Source organism: Pocillopora damicornis, chromosome 10, assembly GCF_964200805.1.
Source record: "Pocillopora damicornis chromosome 10, jaPocDami1.2, whole genome shotgun sequence".
NCBI lineage: Eukaryota > Metazoa > Cnidaria > Anthozoa > Scleractinia > Pocilloporidae > Pocillopora > Pocillopora damicornis.
Window position 1 is genome coordinate 15691296 of NC_142679.1, and position 17500 is coordinate 15708795.

General features: G+C 36.0%; 1 protein-coding gene and 2 long non-coding RNA genes across 3 annotated transcripts in view; 2 read left to right on the top strand and 1 right to left on the bottom strand.

The window, feature by feature from the left end:
* Positions 1-10106, top strand: part of LOC113680434 (protein HID1) — a 17587-nt gene extending 7481 nt beyond the window's left edge. The window contains exons 10-29 of the mRNA XM_089184246.1: positions 486-543; positions 671-742; positions 1324-1465; positions 2121-2177; positions 2600-2656; positions 2833-2916; positions 3023-3113; positions 3235-3300; positions 3494-3579; positions 4084-4162; positions 4662-4723; positions 4933-5035; positions 5495-5547; positions 5889-5962; positions 6324-6415; positions 6725-6903; positions 7108-7199; positions 7326-7425; positions 7970-8028; positions 8656-10106. Coding sequence (XP_089040372.1) covers positions 486-543; positions 671-742; positions 1324-1465; positions 2121-2177; positions 2600-2656; positions 2833-2916; positions 3023-3113; positions 3235-3300; positions 3494-3579; positions 4084-4162; positions 4662-4723; positions 4933-5035; positions 5495-5547; positions 5889-5962; positions 6324-6415; positions 6725-6903; positions 7108-7199; positions 7326-7425; positions 7970-8028; positions 8656-8719 — 1670 coding nt within the window. The 3' untranslated portion in view covers positions 8720-10106. The remainder of the gene's footprint in view (positions 1-485; positions 544-670; positions 743-1323; positions 1466-2120; positions 2178-2599; positions 2657-2832; positions 2917-3022; positions 3114-3234; positions 3301-3493; positions 3580-4083; positions 4163-4661; positions 4724-4932; positions 5036-5494; positions 5548-5888; positions 5963-6323; positions 6416-6724; positions 6904-7107; positions 7200-7325; positions 7426-7969; positions 8029-8655) is intronic.
* Positions 10107-11008: 902 nt separating this feature from the next.
* LOC149039113 (uncharacterized) lies at positions 11009-13679 on the top strand. The gene is made up of 4 exons (XR_016180089.1): positions 11009-11235; positions 11987-12066; positions 12918-13048; positions 13542-13679. It is a non-coding gene; the product is annotated as an uncharacterized LOC149039113 (long non-coding RNA).
* Positions 13680-17357: 3678 nt separating this feature from the next.
* The window catches only part of LOC149039114 (uncharacterized), a 2325-nt gene continuing 2182 nt past the window's right edge, over positions 17358-17500 (bottom strand). Inside the window, exon 2 of the long non-coding RNA XR_016180088.1 lies at positions 17358-17500. This exon is cut by the window's right edge and continues 1602 nt beyond it. This is a non-coding gene — a long non-coding RNA (uncharacterized LOC149039114).

A 17500-nucleotide genomic window follows, 5' to 3' on the forward strand; every position in this document is an offset into this window, starting at 1 on the left:
CCTTGTGAGAAGTTATGAGAATTTGGTGTTAGATCAAGATAACAATTTCCATCTGATGAGTTTGAGTAGTCTGAAAAATAGTATTCTGTTTGCTAAAAAACATTAATCACTTCTCAGTGTTAGAGGGGTAAAAGTGTCAAATTGTGCCCAGTACAATAACGAGTATTTTTTTTTAGTTAGCAGGTAGCAACCAACTTTATTTTTCATGTAATTTATAACCATTGGATAGGGCAACACACCTTAGAACAAACTTGGCATATAGTACTCATCATTCTGACAACATGTGCATTTTATAATTCCGATAAGTCTGTTGATGCAAGGGTAACTTGGAGGGAATATAATTTAAATTCCCCTTTCTCAAAAGATCTTCAGTGAACAGGACTTAGATTTGTACAACGTATTTGTGGTGGCTGAGAGGTTGATTGTAGTCATTTTTTTAGTATTATTCTATGAATAATAATAGTAATTTTAATTTTGTTTTGTAGCTGAAAATCACTGTAGACCAAATAAATGGCTGTCATTTTTCTCATCAGCTGGGAATAGGTAAAGGTGTTTGCATTTGTTTATTACTTTCCTCAGTGATAATAAATACTAATTGAAGTGAGGTTACTAAGAAATAAATGCAAAACTGAATGGGATACAATCTTTTTCCTTGGCTTTGTTTTATCAGACATGCTCTTCCAATATTCACCTCTCTGTTAAATCTTGTGTGCTCGTACGACCCCCTTGGATATGGAGTGCCGTAAGTACAGAAATAGTGTAGTTGTAAAAGTAAACTGTGACCGTGCACCCAGGGATTGACATCCTGAACAGGCAAGAACTTTAAAATGTGAGGTTTATTTGTTGCAAAAAATTTTTTTTCACTATTACATTAATGTATCATGTAAAAATTTATGTTTCTGTGCTTGTGTATGATGTGGTAGCTTAGTGCTTAAAGCAGCAGTTCACAAGTTATACTAATGAACGTTATTCTCTATATGATGATTGTTTATATTCTCATCACCTTTCTTCTTGAAAGTGTGTTGAAATTGTTGGGAGATTGTATGAAATGATCACTTGTAAGGTTGAGCTCTCTCACAGGTGATCATTTCATAGAGAAACTGGGACAAACTCTGGTGCAATGGGCTACTTGGTTTTTGTGAAGACTTAACCATGTATATTTTTTTATGTGAGAATGTGTGCTTGAATTACTTGATCCAATGGAATTCTTGGGAAATTTAAACTGTTGGTGTTACTTTGTCTGTCCAATTTTCTTTGAATTAATGAAAAGGGATTTTGATTAGAAGAGTATAGTTATTGTAACATTTTTCTTTTATTTTCTAGATATAACCACCTTATGTTTGCTGATTACCGGGAACCTCTGGTGGAGGTTGCTGCTCAATTGCTTGTTGTCCTTTTGGATCATGATTCAATGCAGCCCACCCCAACTACAATGAATGGAACTGATACAGAACACTCTTTTGAGGTAAACTACATATAATTTAAAACAGTTCCCAGCATTTTTCTCTACAATCTTCATGTGCACCTATAAATTGTGGCCTGGAGGTTGTTTCAGCTTGAAGAATCTATTTCATAGGATTTTACAAATAGTAAATATAAAATGGTAAACAATAAAATGAAATATGAAATAGTAAATAGAAAATAAGTTGTAAATTAGACATTTGGATGATAATGAGTCACAAAATGATCCTCACTAAGAGTTACGATACAGCTGAAGAAATTGCATTTTGTTGCATGTGTTATCCACAGGTCAGAATGAGACATATTTTATTTTCACCCTTTGTGAATAGATTTTCCTCAACAAAGATGCCAGTAAAGTTTTCTTCCCTCCCAACAGATGGCTTGTAGTTCATTTGGTAGTAGTGACCAACTAATACCTGAGAGCATCTGGTTGAGATCCACTCCAAGTGTTAATTTTTTAAGGATTCTCTTTTTGTAACATCATAAGTTGCAGCTCAAACTAAAGGTTTATCTTCAATGTGATAATGAAAAACTATATTTAAATAAGTCCATGTCGAAGTGGATTCATAGATTCTGTTCATCTAAATATTTGTCTAAATGAACAAATTTTATCTTATTATGTTTGCATTGATTTTTTTGTTTGTTTTTTTTGTTTTTAGGAACCTCCAGTTGATAACCTTTTCTGTAATTATTTGTCACGAATACATAGAGAAGAGGTAAAAATATTCATATGGTATTACTGCAGTTTATTGGTGCAAGAACTTGCAAGTGAAATGTTGGATTTCAAAGTATAAATATCTGTAAAGTAATTTAACCCAGTCTCTGAACAGAAGCCAATTTGTTTGAAGCCATTTCACTTTTTCACTCCCAAGGTCTCATTATTATTTCTCCTTACTGTCTACTTGACAATTCTTATTATGTGAGTTTGGAGAATTTGATATTGGATCAACCAATATTCCCCTAATTGATATTTTTCTTTATTCTCATCACTTTTGTGCTTGATATTGTACTGATATTATAGGGAGAAACTCTGTCTTGGTCACTCATGGGAGTTACATGTAAGGGGTTAACCTGGTTATAACCACTTTAATTGGTGGCATATACATATGTATACTTATGTTGAATTATTTCATTGCAGGACTTTTACTTTATTCTCCATGGTGTTGCAAATCTACTCAATAACCCTCTTATTCAAGTATGTAATTCAAGAAATTTATTTATATCGAATTATTTCCCAAACACTTAAGAACCTAAGATATCCTGAGAAGTAGAATGGCCAGAATTTAAGGATAATATGCCTTTATTTGCAAGGTTTTTTTTTGTCACAGTTAAAGGGGACATTGTGGTAAATACTGTCTTTTCTGTTTTCAGACATATCTTCCAAATTCTTGCAAGAAAGTTAGTTTCCATCAAGAACTTCTAGTTCTATTTTGGAAGATGTGTGACCAAAACAAGGTAACCAGAGACTGATTTTGTTTTTATTGCCATCAGTTTGTTGGTTACTTTTTAAAGTGATCACAAGTTAACAGTTCATTCTCTTATAAACAAAAATCTCCAACAGAAATTTCTGTTCTACGTGCTGAAGAGCAGTGATGTGCTGGATATCTTGGTCCCAATTCTTTATCACTTGAATGATGCAAGGTCTGATCAATGTAAGTCGCCCAGCTCAGGGTTTGATCTTTAATACAGTAGGAAAGGTTATATTGCTTTTACATGCAGGAAGCTATTAATTAGTAGTAAATATATCATTCTACTTTTTCCTTCTTTTTCCAGCTCGTCTAGGTTTGATGCATATAGGAGTGTTCATATTACTGCTTTTAAGTGGAGAAAGAAATTTTGGTAGGTTCAGAGCATGAACAAATTGTTTATTTAGTCATTCATTATGATACTTCCATAACTTTGTGACAACAACAGAGTCAGTGAAAATAAATTTAAAATTCCCAATAAAGCAGAAAATTTTGTTAATACCTAGGACGAGTGCTAACATAACTGTCATGATTTCAATTATTTTGTGTCATTATCTCACTGATAGGAGTCCGTCTCAATAAGCCATACTCTGTTAGAGTGCCAATGGACATTCCTGTGTTTACAGGGACCCATGCTGATTTTCTTGTTATTGTAAGTATATTTTGTGTTACCCAGAAATCTTACATATGTCTATTTTTTTAAAATCATGCCTACATGAGAGTTATTCATCAGGGTCAGGATGTTCAAAGCTGGGTTAACCCTTTAACTCACAGTGACCAAGACAGAATTTCTCCTTACAATATCAATACAATATGAATCAGACAAGGGATGAGAATAAAGAAAATATCAACTAAGGGACTATATGTTGATCCAATAGTAAATTCTCCAAAGTAACATTATCAGTATTATATAGCTGACAATAAGGAGAATACATGATGAAATCATGGAAGTGATAGGATTAAGATAACCCAGGATTATTGTGACATTTGATTTCAGATCTTAAAGCTTTGAAAAAGGTGAGAAGATGCTCCAAAGAGAATAGAGAAAATTATCTCAAACAGGCTTTTCTAAAAAGGAATTAGGACTATTTGGCTATTGAACAACTGGGCTCAGCTGTGTGGATATGCAGCTTATTAGTGTCTCCCTTTTTTACAGGTGTTCCATAAGATCATTACAAATGGACATCAAAGACTTCAACCACTGTTTGACTGTCTTTTGACAATTATTGTCAATGGTAAGAGTACAGTGATTACTGTTGTTAATAACTGTCGTGTTTAAGTCATGGGATCCATTGGAGCAGGTCCAAAATACAATATGCTTCAAGTGAAAGGTTACAGATTTTTTTTTCAGTCTGTATCCTTGTAATGGAGATACGTTGGTAAAAACAAATCCTACAAATTAAAAATGGTTTAATTATTGCATGTGATCAGGGCAAGAAAATGAGTTGATTGCAATTATGCTTTAGCAACTTGTTCAGGAACAATGCACTTGGGGTTTATTACAGATATCTATCCAAGGGTCAAACTAAAGTCAATCATCTTCTCACATGTTTTTCACCCCCAAAAAACACTGCATTGACTTCATACATTTTACATGCCTGCATGGGCAACCCAAAGGTTGGATTTTGCCAAACACACATTTTCATATGTTCAAAAGTTATTTCCAGTTCACATCTAAGTCACTCAAGTTAGTATCATTCTCAGCTGACCCTGTGTACTCTTTTTTCTTTACAGTTTCTCCCTATTTGAAATCCTTATCAATGGTGGCTGCCAATAAATTGCTTCATCTTTTGGAGGTAAGAGCATGCCAATTTTGCTTTTCTTTGCAAGGGTTATTTGGGCTTGGGAACTGAAGTTGAATTTCCAAAGATACTTTGTTGTTTGTGTTTTGAAAATGAAAATGAAAACGCTACAGGTAATTGCCCTTTTTTATGATCCCTCATTAACAGATTACCCTCTATTTCAAACTTGTAGGCTGAATATTTTTTCCATTTTGTTTTTTCAGGCATTTTCCACTCCCTGGTTCCTGTTCTCCAATGCCACCAATCACCATTTAGTGTTTTTCTTGCTGGAGATCTTTAATAACATCATTCAGTATCAATTTGATGGTATGACACTTTCTATAATAAGTTGAATTACGTATCAGTTCTTATGTATGAGCTCTTGGAGGACAGATACATTAATGATGTTTGTAGTTTGCAGTAGAGATCTCTCTTTTCTCCCTCTCCGTTTGGGAGGAATGCAGGTTAATGACCTGAACAATAGTTGGTTATCAAGGCAAACTTACATTTTGCTGCAAATGTCTGAAGAAATAGTGCTCTTTTTCCAGGGAAATGTGATTTGAAAAGCTGTGAATCTTTGTACAAACTTTTTTCTTGAGCCTTTACAGAAACTTCGCAAGAACAAAGAAAAAAATTTGCCCATTTCACTTGCATTGTTTTTGTACAATACTGTCCCATCAATTTTGGTAAAAATATATGAAAAAAGTCACAACAAAAAAAATAACTGATATTTGCATACTGAATGTTTCCTATAACTTTTTTTTAACTGGGTTTCTTTTGCTTTAGGAAACTCTCATCTCGTGTATGCAATTATAAGAAAGAGAAATATCTTCCACCAGGTAAGTTTCCTATGAGTTATGGCGTTGAAGTTGTTATTCATCTAGTGAAATAATTGTTTAGCTGTTCAGTGCTTTCATACAGTAAAGTTTTTAGTTGCTCATCGTAAACCTATAGTGTACCAATTGTTTTCAGTGTGAACTAACCAATGTCAAATGTTGAAAAAATGAGTATTAGAACTTGAGAAAATAGGAAACTAGTGTTGTTGTTGTTTTATTTATTTACAGCATTAGGCTCAAAGTGACTAATATTAAGGGAGTCTGTGAGTAAAGGTAGTGAGTCCATGCTGTTTGAGTTTATCTTTTCACTCGCAGTTATTTTGTGACTGTTTTCTCACCCGTAGTTGGCAAATCTTCCAACTGATCCTGCTACTGTACAGAAGCCAAGAAGGAGACTTACATCCCAAGGTTCAGACAAGTAAGATTTCTGTGCACAATGTTTTCATTTGTGGAACTGTTCGTGGCTAGAGTAGCCGCTAATTCCCTCTACTGATGTATGATACGTGAACAGCAGTAACCCTTTAACTCCCACGAGTGACTTAGACAGAATTTCTTCTGACAATATCAATACAATATCAAGCAGACAAGTGATGAGAATAAAGAGAAACGTCAATTGGGAGATCAGTAGTTGATCCAATACCAAATTCTCCAAACTAGAATCATAGTAATTGTGTGGGACAGTAATGGAATGTGGGAGTGAAAGGGTTAACCTGTTTTCTCGATGAGTGCATGAATATTTACGCGGCAGTTGGTCACGAAAATGTTGAATTTTCTATCAGGGATGCTCAGACCTCAGGCAGTGAGGGAGAAGAAAAGAAGCCTGGAACGAGTGCTTCAGCGGCCGAGGGTTTACCGGAGATGTCCGCAGACAGTAAGCGAATAAATGTTGCAATAAGTTTTGGATCAAAAAAGAAAATGATTGTCAAAATGAAGAGAGCGACAACATATTAACATGGAAAGAGAAGAAATACATAGAAGTAACGATCCAAAGGAAGGAATTAAAATAATGCAGGAATGGAAAAAAAAATGATACAAATTGCAAACAAGATAGGTCCTTATGTAGTCAATAGTTAGCACTTGCTTTATTTATATTTAATTTTGAGTGTTGTAAAGCGGACATGATTATTTAGCAGTGCCACAAACTGGACATGCTAACAACAGCTCTTTCTTTTTGTCCTAGTGTCTGTGAAAGAAGTTCGCAATCCTGCCAGTGAATCAGAAACTAGTGATGTAGAAGCACGGTCCCCTGGGGAAGCAACCCCACCCAGTACCCCTGGAACATCCCGCACAGAGAGAAAATCTATTGGACGATCTGTTTCTGTCACAAGCTCAGGGCCATTTGTAGCAACGCCTGAATGGGTGAGTGAATCTTCCACTTTGAAGTTTTCATCAAAACATGAACTCTCCAATGGTGATTGCAAAGTTCTTCAAATGTCCGTTCTCAGAATTTGATCTTACATCATCCTCAAAAAAGCTCATCGTGGCACGTACCCAGAGTTGTTTTAAGTCGTGAGTGCCCTTCTTTAATCTTAAAATCAAATATATTCTTTAAAAAACCTGTAGGTCCAGTCTTGGAAACAGAAGCTTCCACTGCAGACGATAATGAGAATGCTTCAAGTTTTAGTTCCTCAAGTGGAAAAGATTTGCATAGACAAGTAAGTTAATCATCAATGATGAATGTTTAAGATGTTACTTTCAGTTTTGTATTGTTTTTTTTTGTGGTTGTTTTGTTTTTTTTTTTTTTTCGGCTCTGTTTGATGTGTTTTTGTTTGTTTTGATAGGGGTTTGACGGATGAGTCTGAAATAATCAAGTTTCTTCAGCATGGCACATTGGTCGGTCTTCTACCTGTGCCACACCCAATCTTAATCAGAAAATACCAGGTATGTAAACTTCTGTAATCACTGATGAGTCACGCTTTCAGTTACATTTGGTATCTCGAAGAGTTTGCAAACATTTAGTGTACGCGCGTGGAAGTTTAACTCTTTGACCCTTAAGGGTGACAAGCAACTAATTTCTCCTTACAATTTCTCCATTATATCAATTAAGGTCACGAGAATAAAGGAAATGATCACAAACCAAAGAAGCTCTTGATTGTTAAACACTGAATTCTCCTTAGCACAACCATAGGAAATGTATAGAGAACAGTATGGAGAATATGCATACTGATGTTAGGGTGCTAAGGGTTAACAAGAGGATGAGTATTCAGCTACAGGGTTGTTGAAAAGTTACGGAAATTTGGGAATTTTTCGCTCGAAAACTTTTTGGTTCGGAAGTAAGTTTTGTGTGAGATCCTTTTAAGGTAGCTGGATCTCACGAAATCCCCTTAGCCAAAAGGTGCTGTTAGTTCTTCAGAGATAATTGCTGTGGTTTTATCCGTCAGGCAGAATTTGATGACACTCTTAAATGTCTATCATTCCGTTACAGGCCAACAGTGGTACTCAGATGTGGTTCCGAACTTATATGTGGGGAATTATTTACCTCAGGTAAACAAAAAAAATAAGTAATCAGCTCTCTAAGGAAAATGTAGAGGTTTAAAACCAAGTGGCAAAGTTTATCCTCGCGTTAAAGCTACATTCACATCTACATTCGCGTTAAGTGGTGTACACTCGCGTTAAGTGGTGTACACTTGCGTTAAGTGGTGTACACTCGCGTTAAGTGGTGTACACTCGCGTTAAGTGGTGTACATTCGCGTTAAGTGGTGTACACTCGCATTAAGTGGTGTACATTCGCGTTAAGTGGTGTACACTCGCGTTAAGTGGTGTACACTCGCGTTAAGTGGTGTACACTCGCGTTAAGTGGTGTACACTCGCGTTAAGTGGTGTACACTCGCGTAAAGTGGTGTACACTCGCGTTCCGCACGCTGTAAACCCTGTAAGGGGGAAAAGAAAGCAGAAACCTATTAACTACTTTTAATTCAAAAATGAGTTTGGGCGGGAAAATTGACGCGCGCTCGGCAACCTTTGGCGGGAAAATCGAGGCGTGCGAGCCCTCAGTTTAAAAAAAAAAAAATAAACAGTTATGAAATATTAAAACGGAAAAAAGGTAAAAAATGGAAAAAAAATTTAGTTCAACATCCATGTCATTCACCTCACTCGCATTCTGTTTTTCAGGAACATTGATCCCCCAATCTGGTATGATACGGATGTCAAACTGTTTGAAATCCAAAGAGTATAAAATTTTGGTCCATCTGAGAGGAGTGCGGGGAATGAAGAGTAAGAATTCTCACAGTCGACGTAAAGCAAAAAGGATCAGTTAAATTTATTATAATGATTCTGTTATCTTTCATCGATAAAAGGGAGGAATATTTTAAGTCGGCGGCAGTCAAACATAAGTTAATTCTACTTATAATAATGGACAATTTTGTTCGCGGTTGAATTCCCATTAGAGGCAAATTTGGACTTACTGAGTCCATAATGATAATTGAGTACTTAAAATTTACTTTCTGAAAACGAGTCAGTAATATTTATGAGGTCATCTACCATCTACCAAGGTTCTCTTGACCAAAGCAAGAGCTTAATTTGCAGATATGCAGGTATAAATATTCTTAGTCAGGTTTAAGATGCTACTTTGGGTAAGGGAGAATACCCTATCAGGGCGGAGCTGTTGGTCGTCGAAGTAGGTCTCTCGGATTTGTGTGCAGTTTCGCTCTAGTGCCGGTCCCAGTTGTTCAAAGAGCTGATACTAAAATAATGAACGCTATCCAACGGATGAATCGCAGTCAGCCAGGGTCCAGTCGTATAAAGGGCAGATAATGCTATCCAGCGAATAAGTGATGGCAAAACGCATAGCGTTATTCAGCGGATAGAGATTTATCCAGTGGATAGCGTTATCCGACCTTCGAACAACCGGGGACAGATATTAACAAAGCGTACTTCGCTATGCATTGAAGAGAGATTTATCCAGTGGAAATAAGGTCTGTGCAATAGGACAGATAATTTTAGAATTTTGTGTGTCCTCCTTTCGTTACATTAGCAGTACTACGCACTATATAATCAGTTCACGACTTGAACTGAGTAGTCCACCCCACCCCCACCCCCACCCCCACCCCCTAGGTGATCACGCCCTTAACAATTGATCCGTTTGCTTCTTTTTGAAACCTTTTCGTTTCCAATATTATTCTCCTTGTTAGCTACCACGCTTTTCTATTTGTGATGGTTCAGATATAATTTTTTTTCCTATATATATATTTAGACTATCTGCTCAATGAAAAATTTCATTCACGTCCCTTGTCTCTGTTTAACACAACATTTATTTTCGCATTTAAGGGGTCCATAAGGTATATATAATAATCTGTACATAATGGATTTTAAATCGTAGGTTTTCGTGTAAGGAATCGCTATCAGAGTGGTATACATCTGCAGCAGGATATTATTTGTAGGTTGAATTTGTTAGCCCATAAGTTATTTAAGAGGAGAAAAGGTTATATACTTTAAGAAAATTGAAATTGTACGAAATTATGGTTAGAGTCCAATCTTGAGCATTTCCTGGTTCTTTCAACCCTTTAGAGTACATACTAGTGGCAGAGAGAACGAACTTGCTTCAATAAATACGTGGAAATGACTATGTGGGGCTCCTACTTATATGTATCCTTTGCGTTTAACGTGTATCCTCGAACTTCTATGCGTTCCGTGTACGTTTTTGAATCGCCTATCGTGCTGTCCACTTTCCGTGTGTTTCTACACCATCTGTGTTCCGAACTCAATGCGCAAACACGTTTACTTTCTGCGTTCCTACCTGTCTCCTTACGTTGACTGTATTCCCGCGCATTCCTAACGCAAACTTTTCCTCTACGCGTTGCTGCGTAATTGTGCACATTGGTGAGCATTTCCCTGCTTTGATGTGCGTTTTCATACGTTCTTACCTTTGACCGCCCATTCTAGGCGCTTTTTTCGTTACCATTTATTCCTGTACAGTTCCAAATCACCCCCTTGTCCTGTCATCCCTTCCTAAAAATTCTTTGAAAAAGAATTTGTCGATGAGTGAGCATTCTCTTGAGGTTACTTTTCTTTCTTTTAAATTAATTCAACAACGTCTACAAGGTTGCATTACTGACACCAAAAAAAAAGTTCTAATATAAAAAAAGAAAACAGTGTATGTAGTTTAGGTATGAACCTGTATTCACTTGCTCGCTCTATTCTTGGACTTAATTATTAAAAAGAGGAGATGTGTGTAAGAATACTCAAATGGAAAGAAGAGCGTTCGTCGTGGAGCCCATAGGGATAGTTTAATATGCACGAGAATGCACTGCCTGCAAAATTTTTCACAGGAAATTACCGGAAAAAAACTTGAGGAGACTTGAACATTCAGATGTAGTAAAACAAAGCATCCTACTTCGTTTTAAAATTGAACGGATCAGACCGAGGAACTCGATGTCGCTTATTCTGAACCCGCCTTTCAAGTCGAAAACTTATTTGAATTACAAATAATTTTGAAAATTAATATTCACGTCATTTTGCGCTCATTCTTGCACGTGGAAAGAATTTATGAGCTTCTAGAATATTTGAACGCCTTTTTTAGCTTCTATGGATTCATGAAACATTTGGACCTTATTGCCTTGGATCTATATATATATATATATATATATATATGTATCTAATCTGTCCAGGCCGGCGAGTGTTTCTTATGCCGGATCAAGTGGTTCCGATAACTTGTCGAGGATTCATGCTTTTCTCTAAGCCACTTTTCTACAGGTAAATAACCTCTATATGGAACGATACATTTGTATAATGATGCAGTGTTCATCTTTCTCGTTATGGCTCTTGTAAATTCAATTTACAGAGTCAAATGTAAGAAGAAAGAGAGTAATACTTAAAGCAAAATGGAAAACAAATCCTCGGAGGCAGCCGCCATGACAGTTCTTCTTGGACGTGACTTTATTGGCAACGCAAGAAATTTGTCCCTTATCGTTAGGATACTTTTTGCTTATTTGTTTACTTTTCTTTTCTTTCCTGTAAATTTTGTTTAACGAGCTATTATGATTGTAGAGCGTTGACCTAAAGCGTGTTTTGAATGCACTTGTTCTTTCCGTTAGCTTTCAACCCAGCTAAAGAAAGAGTAAATTGAAACGGTAATCCAAAAACGTTATAACAAAACGTCATATTAAATCTGATGGATTTAAGACCAACTTAAGTTTTAAATGAAGCCGTATCGCTCCGTATCTCCTGGTGGCAAACATTGGTATTAAATTACCATGGCGACACAAGGCTTGTCAATTACACATTTAGTTCTCACATTTACACATTACACATTTTGTTTTCGAATGCTTAAAAAGTTAGTTCAGTAAAATTTCGTAATGGCTTTGTTCGATGAGAAAATGTCAGCAGAAAATGGGTTTTTTTTAATCCAGACATGTTGCAATTGACCTTTGCTATTTTGAACGAAAACCACTTAGGTATGTAGTACGTATTCATAATTTATTAGTCTCTTTTTTTTTCTCCCCAGGACAGTATCAAGACGATAATTAGAACATCTCGTCGGAAAAAGTCACGAAAGGAAAGAAGTACCTGATAATTTCTCACAAGGTGAGATAATTGGCTTTTTAAAACAAATAAACTATCTAGGCCTATTTGTTTGTGTTGAACGATTTAACCTAGATTTACCGAATGCTTGCAATTCAAAACTAACTCATTCAACAATGAAGAAAAAACTGCAAACTAAGAAATGGATAATTCTCTTCACTTTCTGATTAAACGGATCTCCTTCTGATTGAGGTGGCCTGCAGTTGTTTTCAGCAATGTTCTGTTGATGAATTAATTCATCCATGAATACTTTTAGTATTTTTTTGTTTCACGAAAGCTGATAGTGGAAGGACATTTATTTAATCAAATGAGTCATAACAAGATCTTTGTTTCTCAAATTGTCCCTAAGTTTTATCATCAACTGTCTAAGTTTTATTATCAACTGATATACGATGTCATTCTAAAGTGATTCATTAAAAATTACGAGCTCAAAAATTTGATGATGTTTGAGCTCTTCAGCTAAGCTACAACCAAAATGAAGAGTATACTCAGTTATTTTTGACCCTTCAATTGCTTCTGGAGTGTTTGCACGATACAGCCCTCTTTTCTGACGTGATTCAATAAAAATATTGGAGCTTAATTATCAACAATATCCGAGCTCAAACCAGATTAAAATAGTATGTTCCAAAACTTTACGTTTTTATCTCACTGATTTTATAGTTTATCATTTGCTGAAAAAGAACTTTTTTGACGTGATTCCAGAATCATGCATCACAGAGCCTAATTATCAAATGTCTGACTTCTTTGAGACTGGAAGCAAACTGGAATAGCATGCTCCAAAAAATGATTTTTCTCGATGTGTTTGCGGAATTCTTTCTTACTGATCCCAAAGTGGTTTTATGATTTTTTAATAGGGAACATCGAAAACTACGTACAGAGCTCACTGAGACACTTCCACTCACTCAAAGGACACGTGATCACTATTCTTAATGCTTCAAACAAGAAAGACTATGATTCAAGTGAAAGACAATATTTATATTCAGAGGTAAAATACAGAAGTAGCGCATTTCTTACTACAATTGATATTTCAAATAAGAACTAATATCAAATGCCATAATCGAAGACTGGAAAGTTGTTATTTCAGTCGTGATTTTAAATCGGTTCAATTCAATTAAAGTGCCGTATGAAACCACTTGAAACCCCCATCTTGAAGGAAAACAGAACAGCTTTACGGGCCCGTTAAGCAACCTTCCAGCAACGCCCCCCTCCTGCTAACGTCAACCCGTTCGGCCCTACTTACATGTACGGCAGCTATTATTATGGTTTTCTATAGAAGTGGATGCGCGAGGCTGTACGGGTCATATGATAATGTACGTTAGTTTCTTGCGCACTGCTGGGATTCTCTTTATACGGATTTCATTTTACGTTGGTATGTCGCACACTTTTAGGTTGTTATCTTCTTGTTCATAAGTATTCAGCTTTTAGTCATTTTTATTTGAATTTCGTTAGTGTTATTGTTAATTTTTTTCTCATTTCAGTTGAAAGTGGAGGTACAAATGAGAGTCTGAGAACTGGTAGTGTCTCACAAAGAATCGTTGTGTTTACATGCAAGCTATTTGGATGTTTTCTACCAACAACTTGAACTTGATAAGTTTTGTTGTTTGTGTTAATCGACAAGACCTGCAGGATAACTCACTGAATCAAATCTTATGTGACTTTGAATTCGTGGACACTGATTTTTCTTTTCTTTTCATAATGAATCGACAAGACTTAAGCTTCAAACAAAGGAGTTTACTGTTTACTGTTTTGCTGTTCAGATATTCTCATCTATTTGTGGTAAATTCTATCCAATCGTCATTTTGTAGGTCGATAAATGTGTGAAAACATCAGTTTGCGATAGGTCAACAGCTGCCATGCAAGATAATTAGGCATATTGTCTCAACATGCGTCGTTATAATTTTTATAAAATGTTTAGAGAAATGCGCGCGCCGTGATTGGTCAGAACGAGTTCATTATATTTCCATAAAGCGCGCGCTCGAGAAGTGCGAGAAGCACTCGCCTTCGGCTCTTGTTTCTCTGCACTTCCTCGTGTTCTTAAAAATTCCCAAGTGCTTATATGTCTTATATAACTCAACTATGCACTCGGCGCGTTTTTCATTTCTTTAGTAAATGTTGTTTATTTCTTTAACGTGATCTTTAAATTCTGTCGATAAATATATTGATCGGTTGTGTGCTCATCTGCAAAATTCGTCTGTCTGGATTGAAAGTTATCTTTCCAACTTAAATCAAAAATGTGGAATTTTTCCTAAAATTTTTTTTGTATTTTCCTCTTCCAGTTCCTGAGATGATTTGTAACGTTTGAAAAGTAGGTTAAAGGACAATTTGTACGACGGCACTTTTCAACTGATGAATAGGGGAGAGTATTTCATTTAGACGTGTTCTTATATTAGACAGATAGTCGCTCATATTCCCTGTGGTCTGTAGCAAAAAATGGCTATGAATTGTCGTCTTTACGGGGCTCGGTTTTGAACGCATGCGTATTGATGTCATATTGTGAACCGTAACCTTACACTTTCCCTCACTGGAACTTTATTCTCCTTCTCTTCGCAGGTTTCTTAAAAAAATAACCACCTCAAGAATTAAGATCTAAATGAAGCATAAATGAGGATCTGACAGCCCTCTACCCTCCCTCTCACCGGCTGTATTAAACAGTTACCTTTAGTATTAATAATCTTCGTAATACGCATGTGTATTTGGACAAACGTTCGGTTACACAAAACGCATGCGTTTGACATAAAATTTTTTTACCACAAAGTAAACAACTTTTGCAAATACTTAACAAAACTGTTTATCAGAGGTGGGTGCGGTGGGGGAGGTCGGATAGGTGAAAATAACACCGTAATAAGACAATTGTAATAACTGTGTGTTTGCTTATAGAAGGAATGTAGAACAGTAGAAGAAGAAATTATTATTAGGGAATTATTAAGGAATGTAATATATAAGAAAATAACACAGGAATTATTAAGGAATGTAATATATTAGAAAATAACACAGTAATAGGACTGTAATAAACAACTGTATGTTTATTTATAATAAGACCGTAATAAGACAATTGTAATTACTGTAGGTTAAAGGACAATTCGTACTACTACTTCTGCAATAAAACAATTGTAACAATTGTGTGTTTGCTTATAACAGGAATGTAATATATTAGAGGAAGAAATTATTATTAATAAATTATTAAGGAATGTAATACATAATAAGTATATTACTACTATATTAGAAAATAACTCTGTAATAAACAACTGTATGTTTATTAATAAAAGGAATGTAATATATATTGGAAGGGGTGATATATATTTAAGGGGTGAAAATGAAAATGACTAAAGGTATTTTTCAACTTAGTTTGAACATTGCTTATAATACGTTCAAGGTCGGACTCGTTCTTTGTTCCATGGCCGTTATCTTTGACTGTAGGAAGGCGGATTTAAAGAGCATGTTCCTATTTCACGAGTGTACCTATACCAGTGCCCATATTCTATACCGCGATGCTATCCAAATATGACCAAGGCGCATTTTATTTAAAAGCTGACTTATGACTTTACACGAATAAGCTGTACATTAGAAGAAGAAAGGGAGGTTTTCTTGAAGGCCTGTAGCGGGAAATCAGGTCAGATATACAGAAAGGTACCAGGTTGTAGATGTCGGGAAAGTGTCGGAAGTAATTAGTGCGTGACTTGTAAACAAATCAATTCGCTTAGGATTTCACTCATCATGAAGTAGTGACGTCAAACTTGTAACCTTAGCGACCGTAGACAAGGGTGTTTTAGGATATTGTGAGTTTTATGATCAGAAGTTAGGATCGACGGGAGACGAAGGGAGTGACTACAGTGAATAAAGAAAGTGAATCAAAATTACACGAGTAACTAGTGTTGCAGTATCGACGAAATCGACGACTTTCCACATTGCTAGTGAGTTTAGATACCACGAGGATTAAAAGCGGTTTTGTCTACGTGGTATCTAAACGCACCAGCGGGAAAAAAAGGTTTTTCCGCAACATTTAACGGTTCCTGGCCATTTCGTCTTGTCAACTATGTATTGTCTCCGCCCCTATTCATTTTTCTTCTCTGTCCCAATGACATGTCTCTTTCTTTCCGACGGCTTGAGCAATCTTTCGACAGTTCTTAGGAACTGGTCTTTCTGCTCTTCAATGTCTCTGTCTGCCCTCTGACGTTCTTTACCGCATCCTCTGCCATCGCTCCAACTTCTCCCCCACTACCCTCCGTGAGGATTGCCTCATCAGCATCTTCCTGGCATGGCATGGTCAATTTAGCAAGTTTTGCAACGCTCTCCAACTCTATTTCGTCAAATGCCATTTTGAGATTCCGCTTGAGTCCGGCGAGTTCTGATTTTCCGTGAGGGCTGACTCTAAGTTGTTCCCTCAGCGGTTTGCTATAATAACTCTGCTGAGCTTTTGAGAAATAAAGTAGAATCAATTTAGCCGCAACAGCCAAGAATTCTTGATTAGTGTACAATTTCTAGAAATTTGAGAAAACGGTGTCAATGAAGAAAAATTGGGGTGGACTCTCTCAATTTGATTTTAGCCTTTATTAGCTAAGAACTGCGACAATTTGGCAAAAAGTTTCGTAAACTAGACCCGAGCGGAATTTTGAGAGAGATGAAGTGGTTGGAGAAAATTCTTTTAATTTGATTTTAGCCTTTAATTTAAGTTATTAACGCTGAACTATTGGGGCGAATTTGACTCAAATTTCGCCGTCAAACGCGTTCATTTCCAAACTGAATTTGAAGATCAAAATTTTAAACTTTTGAGCATCGCCCCCTTTTTTTTTTTTTTGCATTCTTATGTTACACCAATTAAGTGACTGCACAAAAGATCTTCCCTAACAAAACAATAAGGAGTAAATAAACTAATTACGATACATTTCAAAACCAAATGCCTGGTCCAAAGGGTAACAAGTGATCCTTTTTCCGTATGCGACTTAGTTCACAAGTATCAAAGAAGTAATTTCATGTAAACCAGCAAAAAGACAACCATCACTGTAAAAGAATCAAAATTACCAGGCTTTTCAGAGCGAGGACACAAACTCAAATGTTTTCGATAAGCTTTAGGTTGAAATGTAACTAATTTGCATTTTTTTGGCCCGCGCTTTGCCGGTTTTTATAAAATCCACGACCTTTCTGTATAAATTTCAATTTTAAAACAACGAACATGTTTCGAATTTTTAAATGTCATGAAACTCGTCACCAATATATGGAAAAGTATTCAACAACAAAACATATCTTTTTTTTATTTGGATGACTATCAAATTCTCTGATTTTGAGCCATATTTCTGTTTCCAATGTTGATCTGAAATTAACGTGTTCTAACCGGCAAAATTGAAAATTGTGTCGAGCAAATAAGAATGTGGTTTTCTTGCTCGTGTAAGACAGTTATATTGATTCATAACAAAGAATCTTCACCAGCAACTTGTTATTT